At 36.8% G+C, this 23,334-nt stretch overlaps 1 protein-coding gene across 15 annotated transcripts in view; it reads left to right on the forward strand.

Annotated features, from left to right (window-relative positions):
• Positions 1 to 20,848, forward strand: part of DCUN1D4 (defective in cullin neddylation 1 domain containing 4) — a 204,734-nt gene extending 183,886 nt beyond the window's left edge. For all 15 annotated transcript variants that reach the window (XM_064449410.1, XM_064449412.1, XM_064449423.1 and 12 more), the window contains 7 exons: positions 6,711 to 6,802; positions 8,973 to 9,043; positions 10,685 to 10,776; positions 11,671 to 11,779; positions 15,666 to 15,770; positions 16,230 to 16,332; positions 16,443 to 20,848. In XM_064449410.1, the coding sequence (XP_064305480.1) occupies positions 6,711 to 6,802; positions 8,973 to 9,043; positions 10,685 to 10,776; positions 11,671 to 11,779; positions 15,666 to 15,770; positions 16,230 to 16,332; positions 16,443 to 16,498 (628 nt within the window). In that variant the 3' untranslated portion in view covers positions 16,499 to 20,848. The remainder of the gene's footprint in view (positions 1 to 6,710; positions 6,803 to 8,972; positions 9,044 to 10,684; positions 10,777 to 11,670; positions 11,780 to 15,665; positions 15,771 to 16,229; positions 16,333 to 16,442) is intronic.
• Positions 20,849 to 23,334: the final 2,486 nt, after the last annotated feature.

Consider the following 23,334-nt stretch of genomic DNA (forward strand, 5'->3'; position numbering starts at 1 on the left):
AAACAAATATTCCAAACATGTTCTTTAGCATCCCACCCTTATAATAGTTTGAATTCTGTTAATTGATGTTCACAACGTCACCCTGAATCATAAATGCAGTGTTTCAGTGGGAGGGAATTTTTATACCAGATGATGCATGAGAAGAACTCAGTGTATTCATTTCTGTATCACAGTAAGATTTAAGCTGTCTTGAAGAATAGCTATTGGAAGTAAACAGTTTAGCACACACTCACCAGAACGTAACGACTTGAAGGCTTAGTTTGTATTTTCTTCTCAGTATTACAGTCTTGACTATTGTACTTACAACTCTGTCAGTGTAGGGTTTTCTCAAACTGGAGTTAAAAAAACATTTTCTGTACGCTGCTTTTCCATCACTGTGTTAAGGGTCTTAGGAAAGGTAAAGCAAGTTTCATGTAACGATACTTGCTAGGTAAGGATATAGTCCTCCCTGTGTAATTATCTAATGCTGTGTACCTATTACACAAGCTCTAGCCAAATATTGGCTTTTTCCTTAGGGAAGAATGAGCTGTATAATGTAATGTCTTATCTTCTTTCTGATTGTTTCTTTTAAAAAATAATTCTACTCATTATTCCAGAATCATGCTGAGGGCAAAAATGTTACAGTAATGGATATTTGGACCTTAGAAGGATGAAAACTAGGAATATTATCTGCTTCCCTGAAAGTTATGTTTTCAGGCAATTAGATCTAGACTCTCATTTATCCTGGATGTGTGTATGGACCACATACAGGCCTATTAACATGAAAAATAAATTTTCTTTATTGAGTAATAAGCTTCACACTCTAGTGGAAAAAAAAATCTAAGTTTTGAAAACACAGTCAACACACTTATTAACATGGGAAAGTGAAATGGGAGAGTTCTAACCTTGGAAGTTTTCAAAACATGTAGTGTTAAGAGTTGTTTTGTTCTGTTGTCATTTATTAACTGGCTTGGTCCTGCCCCATGCAGGCAGCCCGTATCACCAACTGTCATAGACATCTAGACCTTTAGTCCTTGAAGCAGAGATTTTCAAGTATGCACAAGCATAGTTTTCCCTGTTTCTATACCTTTTCAGTGAACTCCACTTAATCATTCTGAAGAAACTTAAACTGGACATGTGACTATCAGCATGTATGCTGTTACACATAAGTTCAAAACATTAATTTAAAAGTTTAGAGATTATTTAAGTCTTTAAATAGGGAGAGATAAGACCCGTTCATTCATAAAACTTACTAGTCAAGTAAATTTGTGCTGAGGGTTGCTTTAGACAGTCTTTGTCATGCCTTGAAAATTATAAAACATCTCCCTCTTCCTTATTTCTACTACAGTATTAATGAAACTATTCCTAAAATCATAATTGTGAATGAACAGGTAAGGCTTTATAAAAAGACATTCATTGTGCTGCACTAATAGGAAATTCTCAGCCAAAATTTTAAATTAATTAAGTAGAATTAATGGAGGTAGTAGGGGGCATCTTCTTCAATCAAAAGCTTGCCTCTTTCAAAACATAAAAATCTGAAAGTAATCAGTTACTCAGTTTGAAGCTCTAACAAAATAAGGTAAAGTTTTTGAATGAATTCTGGTTGCATAGAAAAAAGCTACTGTCGGTAAATTGCTTTGCTTTCATTCAGTAAACCCTGACCATCTGAAATGAGCAGGCTGTAAATCTTCATGAGGGGTTAACTTTTGACTTACCATAATAAACTGTACCTTTTTCCTTTTTTTTTCTCCCCCCCCAATGAGCTGTGACCAGCTTCCACAAAATCAAGAGAATGTTTTGTGTGACCTAAACTCCATGCTAAACTCCAAACTGATCTCAGTTTGAATATTCTGGAGCCACACAGCCCAGGGTTGCTGCTGTGGTAGGTGGAGCTCTAACGAATTCCAGTACAGTTAAAGCATGCTCAGAAGCAGGATTAGACACTGAACTTTGAAGATTGCAGTAGATTGAAGAGAATTACTGTGACCTTGTTCTTTTTGCTGGCAGCAATCATGTACTCTTACAATGACTTGCCTAGTCACCCCATAATAGCTGGAGGGAATTTTCGTGCTATTCCTTTCCCACCAAATAGGTTATGAACAAAAAAAAACACAATCTGGAAAAAAATATGGATGATCGTGTATTTAAAGAAATCTGAAAGGGCTAGACACTCAGGGTTTTTTAGTTAGCTTGTTTACATCTACCTATAGCACTTCCAATTATAAACTAAATTGTCTCATCTTTATTGCAGGGATATTGCAATTCCCTAGCTCATAAGAATATTTCAAACATAAGTTTAAAAATGGATGTTATGAGTCAGCTATTAGGTCATGATGGAGGTGCAAGCATTTCTGAGAAAATAACTTCATTTAAATATGGTTAAGTAGTTGATATCACTTTCACAAAATTTGGACAAGTTAATCGCATGTTGCTTTTTCCCTGCCCTGTCCCACATTCTTTCGTCTCTGTAGTTGGTAAAATGGCTGTTAGAAAGAGATAATAAAAAAGAAAAAGCTAAATGCTCTTTAAGAGGATATTGGTTATAATACAAACATTTTATTGAAGTCTGCTGTCACTGTCCTTACAGTATCATGCTAAACTAATAAAAACTGTTGTTTTTTATGTGAAGATCTTTCTGAGTCATTGTACCTGCATGTGTATCTCATCTGAGAGACAAATCTATACTCTTTGCCCACAGGTAGGTTGGTGTTTTGTTTTGGGGTTGTTTTTTTTTTTTTTCCCTTGCTGTTCCTGATGGGCAGCACGTCAGGGTTTGGAAACGGAAGGGTAATTCTAAACACAAAGGCTCATAGTTTGCTGTTGTCCAGTAGTGATGGGTACAGCAGACACTCTGGGAAAAAGTTGTGCACACACCTTTCTAACTGATGATGGAGAAAACACCCTTCAGCAATCCTGTTCCAGTGTCAGCATCCTCTGACAGTGGTATGAATTCTGGTACCAAAATACCAGGTATTGGTACTTCGGTACCATTGGCCCTTCCTCTGTGGAAGGTGTCTGGGGCGTTTTTACTTCCCCCTGTTTTTATTTTTCCCTCCCCCAGACTCTGAGTAGTGTGTTTTTTCACTTCTGGTGTGTGACTGAAACTCTGCAGGTTCTTCTTACAGACCATCAGTGCATAAGCAAATTACCAAACTGTAACATGGTCAGCATAATGGTCGTGCATCTATGTGAAGGTACTGGTGCTGGTCATCTTCAGGAAGCTGTGAGCAATTGAGGACTTGCTGTTTGAAACTCGGATGTTTGGTGCTCCCAGAGTATTCAGATATCTACCCTGCACACTCTGGCAGTTTGTATTTGTCTGCGTAGAAAGAGGCACTGTCCTTAGCACAAAGACAAGGCACATCATCTTGCAGTAGGTACAGAGAAATGCCAGAGTCGTGAGAAATATTCTAAGATACAAACCAGATGCCAGATGTCTCTGGCAGTTTGTGTTTTTCTCCTCTGCACATCTGGTTCTTGAGACAATCAAGTCTGTATTAGTGATAGTTCAGAGAACACAGTTTTTGGAATTGCCTTTACGCTGTGCTGCCAGATTGGGGTTGCTCTGATAATCAAACTGAGTTGTTTCAGGTACTTGTCTACTTACTTGCTTCTATCTCCCTGCTCATCTTGCTTCATCAAGTACTTCAGGGATTAGGAGTCTCTTGCTAATAGAACTAGCTGGTTTGGCTAGACTGGGGATAGAAATTCATTTGGTGTTTGGAGTAAGCAGGGAGAGAACAGGCTTCATCTTTATACGTGAGTCATCACTAACACCAGGTCTGTGTTGGTATCACTTGTTTGTTTCTTATTCCGTTTCAAGTGATGCTTATCTTGTAGAATATGTGATCTGCTATTAGTTCCTTTAGGTAGAGAGAAAGGCATCTGAGATTCATCTAGCCATTTTTGTTGCATGGTTTTATACTTCTGGCTGTGCATAGTCCGTTTTCATTACAAATGTGATATGGTGTTACCTGCGCTTTTAATGAATGTCTGGCTAATTAGTTTGTAGCAGAAACTGAGATAGCTCAAGATTATATCTTTCTGTTTTTGTTTTATGAATTTGTGAAGTAATTTCTCTTACTGGTGTGGGTTGGAAGATCTGTAATCAGTTCTGGTTTCTCAAAAATCAAACTCCAGTGGTCAGCTACTGAGCTTTTTGAACAATTATAATTTTGAGGCCAGAGCATTTTGCTTGGAGTTATTTGGCCATGTGTTGGGCACATGGGATTGCTAATAAATATTGTTGTTTCCTGCAGTTCCTAAACAATGACCTTAGCCTTAAGCACAGCAAATGACTTTCAGTGCCTTATCAGTCCTGTGAAAACTTGCTATGTGTAGGTGGCAGTGACTGTATAAAAAGGGCTGGTTTTTTCTTTCTCATTCACTATTCCTCTTACACATGCTGCTGTCATTGGTGTCTTGGTTCAGGCTACAGTATTTAGCTCTGCCACCTGTAGATGCAGGAATCCTTTTCCTGAAATACCTGGATGACCTAGAGTTCTGTCAATAAATCTGTTTCTTGAGGGTTCCTTCTGAAATCCACTGTTCACATACTGGCAGCAAATGTGTTGATGAATTATGTGAACAAGCAGGTTATCATCCCTTCATAAGAAAAAACATTTGAGTCTTGCAATGAATGTCTGTCTTTGGGAACGACATTAGGTTTACATGTCCTAGGTCCCAGTAGTGCTCTTACAGATTTGTTGAATAAATAAAATAGAATAAAGATGTAGCTCCTGCTACAGTCAATTTTCAACTTGGCATTCCAGTTGCTGTTTGTCACGTTTGCTCAAAAAAGGGGATACTGAATAATTAGACTTTTGCCAAAGTGGCAGAATGCCTCCTTTCTTTGTCTCAAGACATATTTTTGATTACTCTGAGTTGAGAATAGCCTGAAAAATATCGATAGGTCTTTCATAATCACAGTTAATTCTGTAAGTATGAGAATGTTCAGTTATCAGACCTGTTTTTTTTTTTTTTAAAAAAAGATGAAATTGTTCCAAATCTGACTTACACCTTCTGCTTAGTTGTTTACTTACTGGGCAGTGCTGTCAGCCTGTTCCTTTGCAACTGCAGTAAAGCTTATACAAAGTAATTAATTCAAATAGAAAAAAGTGTTTTCAAAATGAAAATGAAAAAAAAAACAACCTACAAATTGTGGGTATATGAAATTATGTGTTTCTGAGACATGTATGGCTGACGTTTTTCTGCAGTGTTTCAGCTTGTTGCAGATCAGTGTGTTTCAGTACAATGTTAATTTTTCTTTCCATCTTGAAATTTCTTAAGATCCTAATCTGTGTTTGTCTTCCAATTAGCAATTTATCATTTTGTTCTGACTAGTATTACTTTTATAATGGTTAGTTGCTTTAAAGGAACTATGACAATAAACGTGAAATAGTTCTTTGAATTGCTGTCACAATGATCTGTGTGCCATTAACTTCTAGCTACAGTTCCTCATAGCTGATAGCCAAGCTAGGTGGAGGACGGTGGGATTAGTGCTCATAAGAGCTAAGCTCATAAGTATAGACACATCTTACATGTCTTTCTAGAAGGACAAAATGGTGATGGAGAAGAAATCAACTCCAAATTAATTTCAAGTTGTTTTGGAATTCCTCTTGAACCAATTAGCCACTTTGTTGTCCTCCCCCAGCAGGGTCTGACACTGTAGAAGGAAGGGCTGCGTGCTTGGAACTCTTACAGAGCTGTTCTTGGCTACCTCCCTTAGTCTAAGCCATTTATTGCTTGACTCTTCTCAGCCTTATGAGCCCAAGCTACTGCAGAGTGGTGGAAATGGATCAGAGGATGCATATGCAGCAGTGAATGACTACTTGGACTGCTGTCTCTAACAGGCACAAATGATACTGTCTCGGTTTCAGAAAAGTCTAAACAGGGTGGAGTAACTCATCAATGTCTGCTATGCCTTCCATGCTTTAGGTGTTTCAGATACTAAATTCAGGAGACTGGTACTTCAGTGTTGTTTCCTGAGTGTAGTTAATATTCCTTATGCTTCTTGCTGAAGGAGAGCATTACCTTGCCAGTCATCTCTGCAGGGAAAGGGAGCCATGGATCTAGCTTTTCAGATAACTGTTTACCCCATGATGAATGAGGTTCCTTGAATTCTTGCCAGTGAGGACCTGTTACCTGTTCTCTGTGGGTGTTTTGTGTTACCAACTTACTGCCTTTTAGAATAATGTAAGTGTGGGTCATGTATTCTGGCCTTTATGCCTTTGATAGGATTTTTTTTGAGGAGGCAAAAGAGCATGTGCAGTTCCTCTTAGTTAATAAGTCAAAGTACACGAAGTTAAGTGTGTGCCTACAGGTAGGACCTGTGTTGACTGTGACATGGAATTGCCCTGGGTTTAAACCCACAGCCGAGTTGCAGCACATCAGTTGATTGTGGCAACTAATGGTGTGCACAAGTCTTACCTGAATTTACACAATGCAGTTTGGGGTTGAATTTGAACAAGCCTGTATTTATTGTAAGGAAGGATCCTGTGTGCGGGTAACAATTATGAATTGGTTGAAATGTGACAGACTGAGCAAACGCTATTTAGGTTCAGTGGTTCTCACTCTGTTAAGCAGTGTCCCAAATGACTGGATCTGAGAACAGAATGTTGGGTAAACTGGTTCATGAAAGGAAAAAAGTTGCTGCTTAACAGTGGCTGTTGACTAAAAGATTGCTTTTGAAAAATTGACGTATTAATTACTTGTTTCTCCTTTTCTTAAAGTATGTATAGAAAATATGATTCGACTAGAATAAAAGCAGAGGAAGAAGTTTTTTCAAGTAAGAGATGCTTAGAGTGGTTCTATGAATATGCAGGTAAGGGTGAAATGCAAATTTCCTCCTAATAACAATTTGATTTACATTGGAATATAAAAATTGCATTAACTGAGCTTTTCCAAGCCTGAATATAGCGGCTTTTTTATAAAAGTCTTGAATCTTTTCTTATGTTCTGTGTAGTGTGAAGTTGAAATGTTCAGGGGGTGTGTCTTTAAAAATAAAAAGGTGGGGGATATAGTAACAATAGTTTTGTACCTACTGAATCTGGTGTTTATGGTTTCAAGCAAAGAAGTTAGTAAATTCAAGTATCCCATACTAGCCTTGTCTTTATATTGTTTTCCATCACAAGGTATAGGGAAGGTAGGCTGAATTATTTATTCTTGCTCCTGGGTATAAGAACTTTCTTCAGGTGTACTTCTAGGTTTGTTAATTATGATCTGCAGTCATAAAAGGATGATCCTTTAACAGTGAAGCTGGTTGTTGTATTCATTTTTTACACATGGTTTTCTGAAGGGGAGAACTTGAAATGTGGGGAAAGATGATGTCATGACTGTAAAGACCAAAAGGAAATTAAATAGATGATTGACAAAGAAAATAAGGTCATCTTGCAGTTTTCTGATGCTGTCTTTGATAACGTTGCTCACAGCTTGTTCTGTTTTGTCTACTTCTTATGCATAATGAAGAGTGACTTAATTTGATGTAAGAAAGCATTTTTTCCTTCTCTTAAAAATACATAAACTAAATTAAATAATTTGAGATCTCACTTGTCTGTGGCAGTCTGTGAGAGGAGATTCAGACAAATTCAAGCCAAATCTAACCTGTCAGATTCTCTGTCTTTCTGACCAGCTTGATTTACTTTTTTACTCCAGAAACAGGGATAACTCATTTTTGTCAAGACTTTCATGGAAAGAAGGGGTAAAAGGAAGGCTGTGTATGAAAGACCTTTTGGGTTGCCATTAGATGCATATACCAAGACAAAACAAGAGAAAAGTGGAGAGTATGATTCTGTTTACAGTATTGAGTAACATTCTAAAAAATGAATTTGCAGAGAATAATCTCTTTTGTGTTCTTGCCTCATAAGTCATCTTTATATATGCAGATAGTTGACACTGCATTTGTTTTTTTTCCCCTAGTGAGTCTTTACATTACAGAATGAGTCTTTTTAGAGACTCTTGTGTACACTCAGAGCTGTGAGAGGATGTCATGAGAAGATGGGAAAAGATATAATTAAACCTTGTTATTTCTAGAATAGTAGGCCACCTAATAATAAAACGTAGATTGATCTTGCCTTTATAAAACCTTTTTTCTTGCATGTAATCTTTACGTTGGATGAAAGTAGGCATTTCAGCCCTTTTAAATGCGGGTGAAATAGTTCTAACAAAATAGTCCAAAATACTTAGTGTCCTTTAGAAAAATAGAATTGCACAGGACCGTTCTTAATGCCTATATAATTTTTTCAATAGAGTATTGTAGAAGTTACAAATATCTTGATTTAACAGCATGTTTTAATAGTAGTGCATTTTAATAGCATCTGTATTTTGAATCTTTTTTCCTTTTAAGCCAGCAAAGAAATAGCTGTAATTCATGTCTTCCTTCCCCCTGCTGTTACTAAAATTTACATAATGTGTGGCCATGGTATAACAATATGAATAAACAGGTGCACGAGATTTTTATTTTAGGCTTCTTTTTGTAGAACACATTATATAAAGATAGTATATGAGACCATAAGGAATGAGTTTCTGGGAATGATAACGCCTTGTATCCTGTAGAGCTGTGCATCACATTTTGATGTGGTGTGATCATATGGTAACAGTAGAGACTGAAGCCAAGAAATTAGTTTCACTGGCCACCGTCCACTCATTTAACCGTGGTAATATTACATGGATGTTCTTCTAGTCTTAAGTGCGTTCTTAAAGATCTTATTAATTTACTCTTCCAAGATTATCTCAATAAATGGATAGAATAAAGGATACTGTCAGGAATCAAAGTTGGTTTACAGTTTTTCTGTCTCTGCTTCCAAAAGTGAGATAAAGGTTTAAGTGTATCCAAGTCTGATAGTAAGTGTGGAAATACTTATTGCATGTCAAAACAAACCAACCAACCAACCACATAGAAGTTCAGGTTGTACTGCGTGATTGCGTTTCTCTTGTGCTGTAAAGGTCAGATTGTCTCAATTTTTAGTGATAAGTAAAATGCATTTTGTTTGCAGGCACTGATGACATTGTAGGGCCAGAAGGTATGGAGAAATTTTGTGAAGACATTGGAGTTGAACCAGAAAATGTAAGTTCAAAGCCCCTTCAAAAGATGCCTAACTGTTAGGATGTACATGAGCCAGTCTTAGATCTCGTATTTTTCCATTAAGAATGAAAAAATTCATGTAAGTTTTCTTTTTAAAAAAAGAAAAGAAATATAAACCAGGGAGGTTTATATACACATTTGGAAACAACTTGCCTTTATTTTAAACCCCAAATTGTCAATCAGTAAAAACTAAATTTGTGTTTGCTGCCACCCCTTCTCTTCCACTTTCTGCCCCCCCCCCCCCACCCTCCAAAAGAAAGACATTTTTAAAAAAGAATAAAAAAAAAAAGCTGATGGTTGTCTTTTCTGAAACAGTGAGACGATGCTGGAGATTTAATGTAGCAACTACAAAACTACAAAGTAATGTTCTCTTTGGGTTTTCTAGGAGAGAAGGGGATTTCAAATATTGTAAGCAATATTAGCACTCCCATTATGCCATTTCAAAACACAAATAAGGAATATATATAATGATATATATATATGTTTTATATGTATGTATATGTAGAAGTAAAGGAAATTTTAAAAGGAATAGTTGTGCCTTTTACAGGTTTTCTCCTATTGGCTAACTTTTGCTCTTTAAATGTGTATGCAAGTCCCATCATCTTCAGGATTCATAAAGCATCAGCTCTAAGTAAAATGATAATTGTGGTTTTGAAAGATTTACTGGAAATATAAGATACATTTTGCTAATTTTGTAGTTTATTAGTATAATAAACCCTTGAGATTTTTGCAGACATCTGAATATAGAAGTAGGTATTCTGATTTCATATTAAAAACTATACAGAGCTGCACTAACATTAGCTGGGTTGCAAATTTAAGTGACTCGATAATTTTTTTTCTTCTGGTCTGCAGGGTTAGTTGTCCTGCAGGTTTACCATGTATATATCAAAAGTGGTTTCTTGAAGTTCCTGAATAAGATAGTAATCTCATGGTATCACTTTATCTACATTCTTTATCACCTCAGTCTTCTGTGTGAGAAGTGAAAAGGACTCTGTTTCGTTTTGGGCAAAACTGAAGTATTTATGTATCAGCCTCTATTTTGATGTGTGTTCATGTTAGTTCATCTAGCTTGACTTAACATCTACTTGAATTATACTGCATGTTCAGACCTGCAAAATTAGGTAGGCTGACAGTACCCTGGGGTAGTTGGGTTCAGGTGGGATCATTATTAGTGTTAGATTAATTGGATTTCACAGAGCTCAGGGATTGCAACTGATGTTCATCTAGATGAGTTTAACAAATGTCAGATATAACTTGTCATCAAATTGGAACTTAAATTTTGTAGTTGTTTTGGGAAACCTTTTCTGTAGCTTTTGCACCAACATATCTTCCTTATTGTGCTGCTCACTAGTTGGCTGTGCATGCTCCCTTGAAGTAAGGTGGCTACTGGTAACTTGGGTGGATGTTCACTGTGTATCTTTGCACCGTTACCTTCTCTTTGTTTGGATTATGTACAGGTTTGTCACTTCCAGGTTTTTTAACTTTTAAAATAGTGTAGCAAAGATCTGAACATCCCATTTATGAGTAAAGCATTTGTAGCCTACAAAACTAGTTATTAGAAAAATGTGTGGATATTTTTATTAATTCTTTTCAGTCTTTGTATTTTTTTTCTCTTTAAAACAGGTAGTTATGCTTGTGCTAGCATGGAAGTTGGATGCACAAAACATGGGCTACTTTACATTGCAAGAATGGTTAAAAGGAATGACATCACTACAGTAAGTGCTTCGGAAAAGCTCTTAAGTTTGTTATGGTAAACCAAGTTTTTTAGGAAAAACACACGTTGATGTTTGGACTCACAACACCTAAAGCAGAGCGCTCTACTGTGGAGTAGAAGCCATACATTTTTGGTCCTATTTATAGTGATACGACCACTTAGAGACAACTTGAAACCTGACAGCTGCATGTTTAAATACAGTTGGATTAAAATGTCTGCAGTCTCAAGAAAACAGAAATGTCAAGAGGTTTGACATTGTTCTGTCCCCAAGGACATCTATCTTTGTCACTGGATTGGACCTATCTATTAGATATTGGTATGTTGCTAGAGCATGTGTAGTTTGAAATGCTAAATAACACAAACCCTTTCTGTGACTCTGCATTGTCATGTTCTTTTTAAGAGTTGCCTTCTCCAGTTGAGAGCTTCTCTTCATGGCATATTTAGCATAAATGTAGCTGAATAATCACAGGTTTCATAGAGAGTTGGAGAAAGAACTGTGTTTTTGATTTACCTTCCAGAACAGAATCAGTAAAACTGTAGGAAGTTCTACAGTTTCAGGAAAACTATAGAAGTATTGTTTCACTGCTGTGGTTTGCTGGTTGTTTGCCATGTGTAGACAAGCTCTTAGTTTAATCTTTTGGAGAGAGCATTTTACATAAAACCAAACAAATTTGTATCAGTGTACCAGTGTAAGACTTTGTTATTTTATCTAAATCCATTTCACACTGTGGGTTTAATCAAGGTGTTTTATGCAGATAAACTCATAAACATGCCTTTGTAGAGAGTGATGTATTTTGAACAGATTGATGGGGATAAGTGTTAGATATTCTTTTCTGAAACATCAGACATCTGTATAAGAATGCAGACTCTAAATTCACTTTGTGCTTTCTTATAGATGTGATACTACAGAAAAATTGAGAAATTCTCTGGATTACTTGAGATCTTTATTAAATGAGCCTACCAATTTTAAACTTATTTATAGATACGCATTTGACTTTGCACGGGTAAGTACTGTAAAAGACCAGCATCTGAAATGAAAACTTTACTTTCATAAGTAATAATTGAAAGACTGCATACTTCTAAGTATGTTTCCCTTAAGATACCACTTAAGATTGCTTCTAACGAATGGAACTATTTGTGTTCCGTTGTGCAAAATGCCAGAACTGGAAAAGAAAATTATATAGGATGCTTGGTGTTCAATGGTTTAATGTTGTGACATGTTTTGCTACCTATCTGCTTCAAACTATTTTGTGATTTCAAGGAAGTAATTTGGGCCCTATTCTGTTGCATATTGGAGCTTTGCCACTTACTTCCACTGGCTTTATAATTACCCTGCTTTTTCTTCTTACTGTTGGAATTTTGTGAGCATTAACATATTTAAAGCAGGAAGGCACTTTAGACATTTCTGCATATGGTAAAAGTAACCAACATGATAAAAGCTGGATATGACAAGATATAAATACTGGTTCAGAAGACTGTTGGAAGGTCATTAATATTGTTCTCAGTATTTACTAAACAATATCCTGATATCAGTCTTACTACTATAAAGTATGTATTGATAAAATTGTACCTGTATTGGAACCCATAATATGCATAAGACTATTCCTACTTAAAAGGAGCACTAAAAGAACTTTAATTTCTGAATTAACACTTTGACACGGAATTTGGACATTCATCTTGCTAACATGATGGCATATACAGAAGATTTAACATAAAAATGATTCCAGGCAAAACTGAAGCTCAGATTTCAGTGCAGGAGGACCAAAAGCACCAAGAAAATTTGCAGCAAAAAAGTAACATGACAAAAATAGTAAGAAGAAGTTGAATTTACGGCAGTTCTGATAGTCTGTCAAAAGTAACTCAGGTTTGTGGTACATCGGTGCTTTCTGCACATCAGCACGCAGAGATTCATGGTAGTTCACTTTTAACCAAAGAAACCTACAGGCAAATATGACAGAATGCATGGTATTAGTATGAGGGTAAAAAAGCTGGGTCAACATCTTAATTCCTCCTTTGCTGTGTGAAGACTTATTCTGCCAGTTTTGCTCAATGTAAAATGCAAAGGCTAGAAATTACTAATATTGCCAAAGCAGTTCAAGATACTGATGAAATATTTGAATAGATTAAAAAAAATGTTTTACTAGTAGTAAATCTGCGCCAGCCAATGGCCTGTCAGAAGTGCAGAAACTTAAAAAGAGGATAATGGGTGGAGTTTTTTCAAGAGGTACCAAATTGATGTGACAAACAGTGGTCTTGAAAAAGAATTTAAACATTGAGACACAGATGCTCTGACATCATTTGTGACAAAAAGACCCCAGATTGTAGAACTGTAAGTCAAAGGCGTATCAACAGGGGAATTGTCAAAACAATATTAGATTAATAGAACTATTGACATTCTAATACTGTGGAGCCAGGGGAAGTCTATAGGCGAATGGCATCCAGTAAGAATAGAAATGAATGCTGGCAAAGGCTGATATATTTATCTAGATGCAGCAGATTAATTATTCTGATAAATATATACAGATTCAAGTGATTGACTTTAAAAAGCTGATGGGAGAAGTGTCGTTTTTGATTCAGAAGACTACATAATTTCCATCCTGAGAGAGTAATCCTTTCAGAGCAGTGCTCCTTGGCAAAGAACACTTGTCTAAACCTCTGAAGTTTTGGGAGAGAATTTTTGAAAGTGTCTGTTGTGATTTGGTATTTAGAATTAGTTTGTCAATAAAAATAAGTATCATCAAGGTTTTATGTGGCATGCACCATTTAAGTCAGCATGGATTTGAGGAAATAATTTAAAACACCATACGCTGGTATTAAACATAAATACGTTTCTTGCTCCCTGTTTGCCGTTGTCATTGGTAAGTTTGAGAACATACAGATGTATGTATTTCATGGCTTAAATAGGCCTTTTTTCAGAAATATTGGGGGGGTGGGCAGGGGGATCTTAGAAAGACTGTCTGTCATCAACGTAAGACAAATACTGAAATTTATCAGAGTTTGTCAGCATATTCTTTCCACTGTGTCCAAGAAAGAGAATGTAAGTATCTGGAATGTATGTTAAGAACAAAATTGGAGCATCTGTCATGGCAGATGTGCCACTAGGCAGTTGGAGGTGGGTAGAAAGGGCCTATCTGAACAGTAGCTGGAGAGGGAGAAGGTAGAAACTTAACAATGTAAGGTATGTGAAAACAGCATGGCCCAAGTAAAGGCACCAGAGGCTGATTTTGTTAACGCTTGAGTGTGTGGGAAGAATTTGGAGTGTAAAACAGTATGGAAAATTAAATGTATTCTCACAGCAGTATGATTTCTGCTTAAAGGTGTTTGTGACAGAGGTATAAATGGGCTTCAGAAAGAGGAGTAGTTTTTAGAACTATTTGATGTTGGAAATAAGTGAAAGAATTGTATCATATTAATACCGAAATGCCTTTGCAGGTTTGTTTTTCAGCTTTATTACTAATTGAAAAGCTTTGTTCATCCCGGAATTTACTTTGTTCCTCTAGATCAGATTGAGTGAAGTCCCTCTTGGATTCAGTGACCAGAATGTTTTCAGTGTTGCTGGCCTCCCCACTTTCCTTCCAGAACAAATATACATTAAATTTTGTCTACACAATTTTAGAATTCAGCTGTATTTTGTGTCAAGTGGGTTTCAAGAAGAGAGGGTAACGTGGCTAAGGCATTCAGTTGTTGGCTGAGAACTGGGATCTCGCTCTACCACATCCTTTCTGTGTGATAGAAGACAATTCAGTTATGTTTTGAGTTTATTTTTTTAATAAAGATGTGTATTCTGTAATACGTACAACTGCACTTGTACAGGTGAGGCATAGGGCTTATTTCCCTTGTCTTGGGTAGCTGTCTTGCACTGTTCTGTTAGGCACTCCCTGTGTCCTGGATATCCCTATATCCCTGGTTTTTCCTAATTTAGACTTTGCAGTCTGCAATCATGAGTACATATAGAGAGATGAAGTTCCACAGTAGCTGCTGTGAAACTTTATTTTTTGTGATTTCATTAATTTCTGAGTTTGTAGCTTAAAGCTATAACCAAGGTATAAAAGGGTGGGGTTTTAAGTCCCATCTCTCACCAAAATCTGTTTAATTTCAAGACAAGAAATGTAGGTGGATAAACTACTTAAAATAAAACTGAATCTCACAGGTACACATTACTTTTGAGATGAGCTGAAGTTGTGTTATCGAATATCTTAACTTTCCCACTGATAAGTTGTAATGAATCTGCTGCATACAGATGATGCTTTGCTTCTTTAGCAGAAACAAAAAAAATTACCCCCTAAGCCTTAATACGCTACTGCTATGTTCAACTAAAACTGAGACAGTTCTGAGAGGGGTCTCCATGTGCTAGTGTATTATGTTCCCTCTGCTCATTTTATAATTAATTTAATCTGAATTTTATGTAATCAGTAGAATAACAGAACAAAGAACTTCTTTGGCTCACTCTTGCATAGTCAGTGTTACTTGATAGCTACTTATCTACTGGCAGTTTATGTAGTTGTAATAATACCGCAGGAAATACATGCAGCGACACTATTTTAAGAGGTGTATGGCTGTGCAGACACATACGTGTAAACATGGGTACGAGTCTAATGGCCATTGCTTTCTAGAAAGGTCTGAAGTCACAAACAGGAGTGTAATCCCTCATCTGCAATAATGGTGAGAGTTTTTTTGGAAAGTCTGTAGAAAGCAGCATCTCTGTATAGCAAGCCATTAGCTACAAGGAAGGAAATTTTACTAGGAAGCTGTGTTTTATTAAAAACCACTGTTAGATACTGCTAGTTATTATTCATTTGTTAACGTATTTTATGTATGGGTGAGCTGTAGAAGAGGCAGTGAGGGAAGTGAAAAATCCTGAAATCATGCTCTTTTTTCCTTTTTATGCAGGAAAAGGACCAGCGCAGCCTAGATATCAATACTGCCAAGTGTATGTTGGGCCTTCTTTTGGGAAAAACATGGTCCCTTTTTCCAGTATTCCACCAGTTTCTAGAGGTATGAAATTTGAAACCGAATTATGTTTTTTTATCTGTCTTCTGTGGTTAGTTTAACTAGAGGTACAATGAACACCTAAGAATTTTTTGTTCTGATTTAGAATGTACTAGCCCCCACAGCAGCACTTGGAACTGGTTATCTTTCCTTTCTTCCTTTTCCTCAAATCCCTGTGCTGTTAAGGTTTATTTAATGCAGAACAAAGTATAGAATGTCTTTGATTTGCTTTTGGACTTCCCTTTAATTGCTGCATGTTTGTCCACTAAAAGGTGTCTTAATCAGAAACATGAATTATTCAACAAGAGTTTGACTACTTAGTGGTTTCTTTTAATCCTGTTTAGTTTTAGATGGCATACTGATTAAATAATAATTCATCACAAGGCTTAAATGTTCTGTAAGAAAATCTGAATTTGAGGGAGTTGCAAGTATATTTTAGTAACTTATTTTTCTTGCCTTAAGCAGCAATCAAAATACAAAGTTATCAATAAGGACCAATGGTGTAACGTTCTTGAATTCAGCAGAACAATTAACCTTGACCTCAGTAACTATGATGAAGATGGAGCCTGTAAGTACTACCATATGTTGGTGTTTCAAAAGAATTTATTTCTCTGAGCTTAATCATTCAGTGTCCTTTTACAAAATTTTGTAAAATACAGTTATTTGATCTCTCTACAGGGCCAGTGTTGTTGGATGAGTTTGTGGAGTGGTATAAAGGAAAACAGATGACATAGGAGTTTAACTATGCACAGCCACTCAAGAGTCACTGTTACCACAGTTATGTCAACCATTAGCCATAAACTGCTATTTGTATCAAAGTGCATGCTGCTTTTCTTGCACTGCATCCCTTTTGCAGGGAACTTTTGATGTTTGCTATTTAACAAGCTAGCTATGCTTGCTGTGTAGCATTGTTCTCTTTGAAGGCTGCTTTGCATTTTGTATTTACACTACGAATTGGTGAATTTGCCAGCGTCTTCACTGTGATTATGTGTATATTGCTGTCTAAATTTTGTATATGTGTATAAAAAAAAAGCTTCACCTAGGGATTATTTCTGCAGAAATGTATTGTAAAAATAATTTTGTGGCATATTCCTAGTCCTCACTTACATGTTTGTTTGAAAATATAGTTATTTTGTTTTTCTTTTGGTCTCAAATGTAGCATTTCAGAAAATGAAATTAACAGACCGCTTGGAGGTAGTTATGTGAAGAACTATTCAATTTTCATGTTACTATTTGAGATGCCAATTTCAGAGAAGACATGCTGTGACTTTCTTCATCGGATTTCGCCAAACCTGACCTATTGCTTAATAGGAATGAAACATTGGTGTCTTAAACTATATATACACCCATATAAATATTGAAACACTGTAATAGTTGTACATGCCACAGATGATTTCCATTTGAAGAAAAAAGTACTGAGTTTTTAATGTTAAAACTGCAGTAGTCGTTACAGGTACCAATGAACAAATTAAAGTACCTTCTAAAAATGGGTTTTAGACTTCCATAAATTGCATTTGGCACACTCCTTTTAATTTTTGGTGTACCAAGAGTGTTTGGTCTATGTTGCGATCTAGTGAAATTAAAAGTTGTAAGCTAGAATTAGTGGTTTGGGGAATAAAAGTCTGCTCACCCCTAACACATAGGTAATACAGATTTGGGGTTGGCTGCTTTTGGTTTTTTTGGTTTTTTTTTTTTTTGTTTGTTTGTAACACTAGTCTTTCCCAGGGTCTCTAACTTTCTGTTTCTAAGTAATTAAAAATATGATATCAAATAGTCAAAATATTACTTTTTCTTTCGTGCTGGGGATTGGAATTTCCTAGCAGAATGTCCATTGCAGGCAATGGGCTTGTTAAACACCAGCATTGAATGACAGTACTTTTTAGTAGGGGCCACTACCTATATCACTCATTTCTTTATCTGTATAGGACAGTTCTAGTGATTATTTTGGGGAAAACGAGTGAATGGAATGATGTTTAAGTTCTGTAATTTTGTCACATTGTCTTTGCCTTACCCTTCTTTATTAGGTAACGTTACTGTTGATTTTAATAAATAGGTCCTTGAAGTATCCGGTGCTATTAAACTTGGACCCCTAAGGATTTATTAAAATGTTCCATATTGATTCAGGGAGCATTTAACCAAAAAGGGCCAGTGGGTGTTTTGGAATTAATAACGTTACTTTTCTGTAGAAATATTTCACAAGGTATTGACAGTTTTGATATTTCTATAGAATGCAGTTCAGGGGAAGGAGGGGAAAGCATTTTAAGTTGAATGTGAAATTTTCAACCATACTGAAGGTCCTATTCTGCCATCACTGAAGTCAGGAACAACTGTCATTAGCTTGACTACTTTCAGCATTAAGCCTAGTTTAGCAAAAGCACATTCGTTTGCTGCCCTGGACCAGGAGGTTGTAACTGTGGTCCTACAGGTGGTCAGTCGTGTTCAAATCTGTTTGGTGGTGGTGTTTTTTGTTTGTCAAACTCAGTGGCCAAAGACAAAAATTGTGTGTGCTTGTGTATATTTGTATTATATACGTAAATATAGAATATGTATGCATATACAAAACATAATTTCATGATGCTGAGAAGAAAATGTCACCTTTCCCTGTGAAATAGTCACGCTCAGATTTCCATGACACTAAATAGCACTCTTTAAAATTAATAGTGATAAAACTTATATAGCCACTGCTTTCTCATGTACTAATAGGCATAACCTTAATTCCATGTTTGATGCCAGTTTGCACAAGAAATTAATTCCGTGGAGTGTGGTATTTAATGTTTACAATAAGCCTCTTACTAAAACACACAGGTTTTATTAAGACTTCTGATGTAAATGTGTATATTACCATAGTATAACCGTAAGGAAGTATCAGTGGAGCTGCTGGTTTAGTTCTTAAAAGAATGAACTTAGAAGCAATATAACTTTTAACATTAGGCTCAATTGTGGTTGCTAAGATTTTAAGTGAAATACTGTAATTGTTCTTAAATGTTAAGCCTAGCTACTGACTCTAGAAAACGGTTTAGCACAAATTGGCTTGAATCCTGCAACAAATACAAGGTTTGCATAAAAGGTTTTGTATGTCCAATAATGGAAGCAAGAGCCAAAGACACTTTTGATCTATTACTGTTATAGGTATAACTTTCATATAACAGGGTCAACAGAAATCTCTTCAGCTCAGCCAGGTGCTCTTTTTCCGAGTTTTGCTAATGTTTAGCAAAACAGAAAATTTAATTAAACACAAAGAACACAGAGGAAGAGAAACCTCAGAAAGTACTCATGCTGTGTAAGTAAACAAACCTCATTTTTCTTTGGGTAAAAGTAATCAGGAGTGATGGAAAGGAAGAATGTGTTTGGAAATGGATCAGATAGATGCTGCAAAATTTTTTTTCTTCCACTGGCAAGCAGGATGAATCTGTAGTCTTCAGAAGGTTTATGAACATGCATCTTCATAAAATAAACCACAAATTCAATTACAGCTAGTAGACAGCTTTACTGACATTTATAGAGAGCAAATGGACTAAAATGGACCGTATGGTTTGATAAGCTTCCCTGTGCTATCCATCCTTCTGGTTTTGCTATATGCTGATAAGCAGAGGATCCTAACATTGCCAGCTCTTGTATTTTGGAGGAATTCCCACTCACTTTTACATAATTGTGGAAACTTAACTAAGCTCTTCAGTTTACCTGGTATTTGGTACAAGTTTGGTGTTTGCTTTTTTTGTTTGTTGTGCCATCATATAGTTGATGTAGGAATTTTTGTGTTGGTTTTTTTTGTGTGTGTGTAGTGTTTTTTTTCCTTTTGAAAAGTAATATACAGAACATGGTGACTTGTTGGACAAGAAGACACTGAGAGGTCATTCTGACAGAAATGTCACAGGTCTTGCACTAACCTTTCTGGTGTACTATTACTGTCCTTATAGCAGAAACTTGATGATCTATGTGCAATTCATCCTCGGTATTTGGGAGATGAGAAGTGGAAAGCCAGTTAGTGAAAGGAAAACAGAATCCAGAGACTATAGCAGTGGACACTCAAAGTTGATAGATGAGAAACATTTGGAGCCATTTGGACTCAATGATCTTAAAGGTCATTTCCAACCTAAATGATTCTATGATACTATGAATATTAGTAACCAAAACATTCCACAAATTAAATTTCATTTTAAAGCAAAATAATATTAAGTATTTAAAATATTAATATAATTCTGTGTTACTGTTGTTTTTTCACTTTTTATATTTTTCAAGGAAGGCAAGCTGAAGAGGGTGGAATTTATTGGAATCCTTATGTACTTGAATTTTCAGTTAAAACCTGTTTAAGGTTGTCTTTAAGCTACAATAAATGTTTGGGTTACTTTTGTGTAGCCTTTTCTACCATTTGTAGAGGACTGGAGGCTTCTCCCATTTTACCACAAATACATGCATTTTATTTCATCCCAAATATGCTCACACAATCAAAATTTGTTACAGCTCATTACTACTTGGTTTATGTTCCCAAGTAACTTTTTTGGAGGGCAAGAAATGGATGTCAGTTGTGTTAAGGTTTTCCCAGATTTCTGTTGACCCTTGGTCACAAGTCTAACAAATTGTTTAATACTCTTGGAATTCATATAGACAGCTTTAAAAGTTAGCTTGTGCCCTGGTTTTAATGATAACTGCTGAAATACCTCTTTCTAGGCCTTATATTTTGTCCTTTCATATTGCCATAAAAGTGTATAGAATCCATCCACCAACTAAATAGTTTGCTGTCTGTAACTGCAACCAAATCTCAGCTTGATTTTTTTGTTGTTTTTTTTTTTTTTTTAAATCCCCCCCCGTGTGTGTGCGCGAATGTGTGTACATGTGTTGTTACAAAATAGTACCTACTGACACTGCTGTTGCAGGAACAGCAGTTAACCTGTAACTGTGAATGCTTTATGTCTTAGTTACTTGGATATTACATAAATAAGGTGTGCTAAACTCCTGTGACTCACGACCTGATGAAAATACTGTTACGCCACCTAACATGAGTTCATCCAGTTGATTTTTAGGTCTTTTGCTGGTGTTGATGTAAAATGGCATCCCACAAATAAACAGTATTTGTGTTGGTTTCAGCAACTGACTTCAGATTTTTCTGTGGTTCATACTTCAGAAATTTTCATATCTGAACATGCATTACGTCAGCTGGTGACCTTTATCAGTTAGTGGCAGAGAACTTGTATGTACAATCTTGTCATCCTTATTTCTGATAGTAAGGCAAATCGCTATTTAAAACTGAAAAAGGAAAGGTATGTTTCAAATGGAATGTGTGGGTGTAAAACAGTATTGTAATACAAACATTTTCAACAAAAAGAGTCAATTTGAGCAGGAATTTCTCTTAAGCCAAAATTTTACAAGAAGCATGATCACCACCTGCTTGTCTTGACACAGGCTTTTGGCCTATGAGGTCCTCATAGAAAAGCAGTTGATATATGGACTGGATGAACAGACAGTGAGGTAGACTGAAAACTGACTGAACAGTCAGACCAGGTCAGTAGCACAAGATCTAGTTGGAGGCCAGTAACTAGCGCTGTACCCCAGGGATTGGTACTGGGTCAAGTCCTCTTCAACATCTTCATTGATGACCTGGATGATGGGGCAGAGTGTACCCTCAGCAAGTTTCCTGATGACACCAAACTGGGAGGACTGGCTGGAGGACACCAGAGGGCACGCGGCCATCCAGAGGGACCTCCACAGGCTGGAGAAATGGGCTGACAGGAGCCTCGTGAACTTCAACCAGGGGAAGTGCAAAGTCCTGCACCTGGGGAGGAACAACCCTGTGCACTGGTACATGGTGGGGGCTCCCCAGCTGGAAAGCAGCTTGGCAGAAAAGGGAGTGGGGGTCCTGGAGGACACCAATTTGAACATGAGCCAGCAACGCGCCCTCGCTGTAAAGCAGGTTAATGGTATCCCGGGCTGCGTTAGACAAAGTGTTGCCAGCAGATCAAGGGAGGTGATCCTTCCCCTCTGCTCAGCACTGGTGAGGTCACACCTGGAGTCGTGTGTCCAGTTCTGGGCTCCCCAGTTCCAGAGACCCCCAACATAACTGGAGAGAGTCCAGCAGAGGGCCATGAAGGTGATGAAGGGACTGGAGCTCCTCTCTTATGAGGAAAGGCTGAGAGACCTGGGACTGTTTAGCCCGGAGAAAAGAAGGTGCCGGGGGTATCTTACAAATGTGTATAAATATCTGAAGGGAGGGTATAAAGAAGGCAGAGCCAGACTCTCTTCAGCAGTGGCCAGTGAGAGCACCAGAGGCAGTGGGTACAAACTGAAATCAGGAGGTTCTCTCTAAAGGTCAACACACACTTTTTTGTTTTGGTTTGGTTTGGTTTTTTACTGCGAGGGTGACTGAACACTGGCACAGGTTGCCCAGGGAGGTTGTGGTGTCTCCATCCTTGAAGATGCTCAAAAGCTATCTGGATGTGGTCCTGGTAGCCCTGCTTGAGCAGTGGGTTTGGACTAGATGACCTTCAGAGGTCACTTTCAATCTCAACTGTTCTGTGATTCTGTAATTTCAAAATGATATAGAATCATAGAATCGTTAAGGTTGGAAAAGTCCCTTAAAATCATCGAATCCAACTGCTAACCTATCGCTGCTGCGTCCACCACTAAACCATATCCTCAAGCACCACGTCTACCCTCCTTTTAAATACCTCCAGGGATGGAGACTCAACCACTTCCCTGGGCAGTCTGTTCCAATGCCTGACGACCCTTTAGGTGAAGAAGTTTTTCCCTAATATCTGACCTAAAAAAGAAAAGAAAAATATCTGTACGTTACTCAAATGTAATGCTGGAAGAGAGGACCAGTCTAGTAGTACTTAAATGTGGTGATATTTTGATCTGAGGGTCTGTTCATGACCTTAAACACTTGTGTTTTTCTTTTTAGAAGAGTTTTTCAATTATGTGACTTGTAATGAGCTGTCACATTGATTATCTTAAAGCAAAAGCGATAGTATCTAAGGAGAGGAGTAGAAAAGCTGTTAGTAATAAGACATGAAAATTACAGCCTAAATGTCCATAATACTTTCACAAATTTAGTTTTGAAAGGAGCGATTAGTTAGTCTTACTACTTTGCATTTCTTGCAGAGTTACAAATCTGTTTTTGAATAGGAAGCAGACTTAAAAGCTGGCAAAGAGAACAAAGAACACATGTAAGAGATTTCACGAGAAAAATTTTTAATATATTTTGTGCTATCTGAGCTACCAGTCCTAAGGCTCCTGACTTAAAATATTATTTAAAGTTGAATGTATTTACATTACAATTAGAATATTGTAATGTAGAGCCCATTCTAGAGAAGTGGTTCTTCATTACATTCGTGTTTCTGATGAAGGCTGGGGTTGCCTTCACCAGTCGTCAGAATGTAGCCTGCTGCTTGTGTTTATCAGAGGGGTGAGTCAGTCTTCTGTACCATGAAAACGTTAATGTTACTATCCAAATAGTTTCTGATGTTAATTATATGTAGGTTAAATGTGAATGTCTTTTCTTTATATTCAAGGTTATTTTCCATCCCAGTTATCAGTGTACTCCGGAAAGATTTAAATACTTTGTACGTACAGCAAA

This window comes from Phalacrocorax carbo, chromosome 4 (genome assembly GCF_963921805.1).
Source record: "Phalacrocorax carbo chromosome 4, bPhaCar2.1, whole genome shotgun sequence".
In the NCBI taxonomy this organism is placed as follows: domain Eukaryota; kingdom Metazoa; phylum Chordata; class Aves; order Suliformes; family Phalacrocoracidae; genus Phalacrocorax; species Phalacrocorax carbo.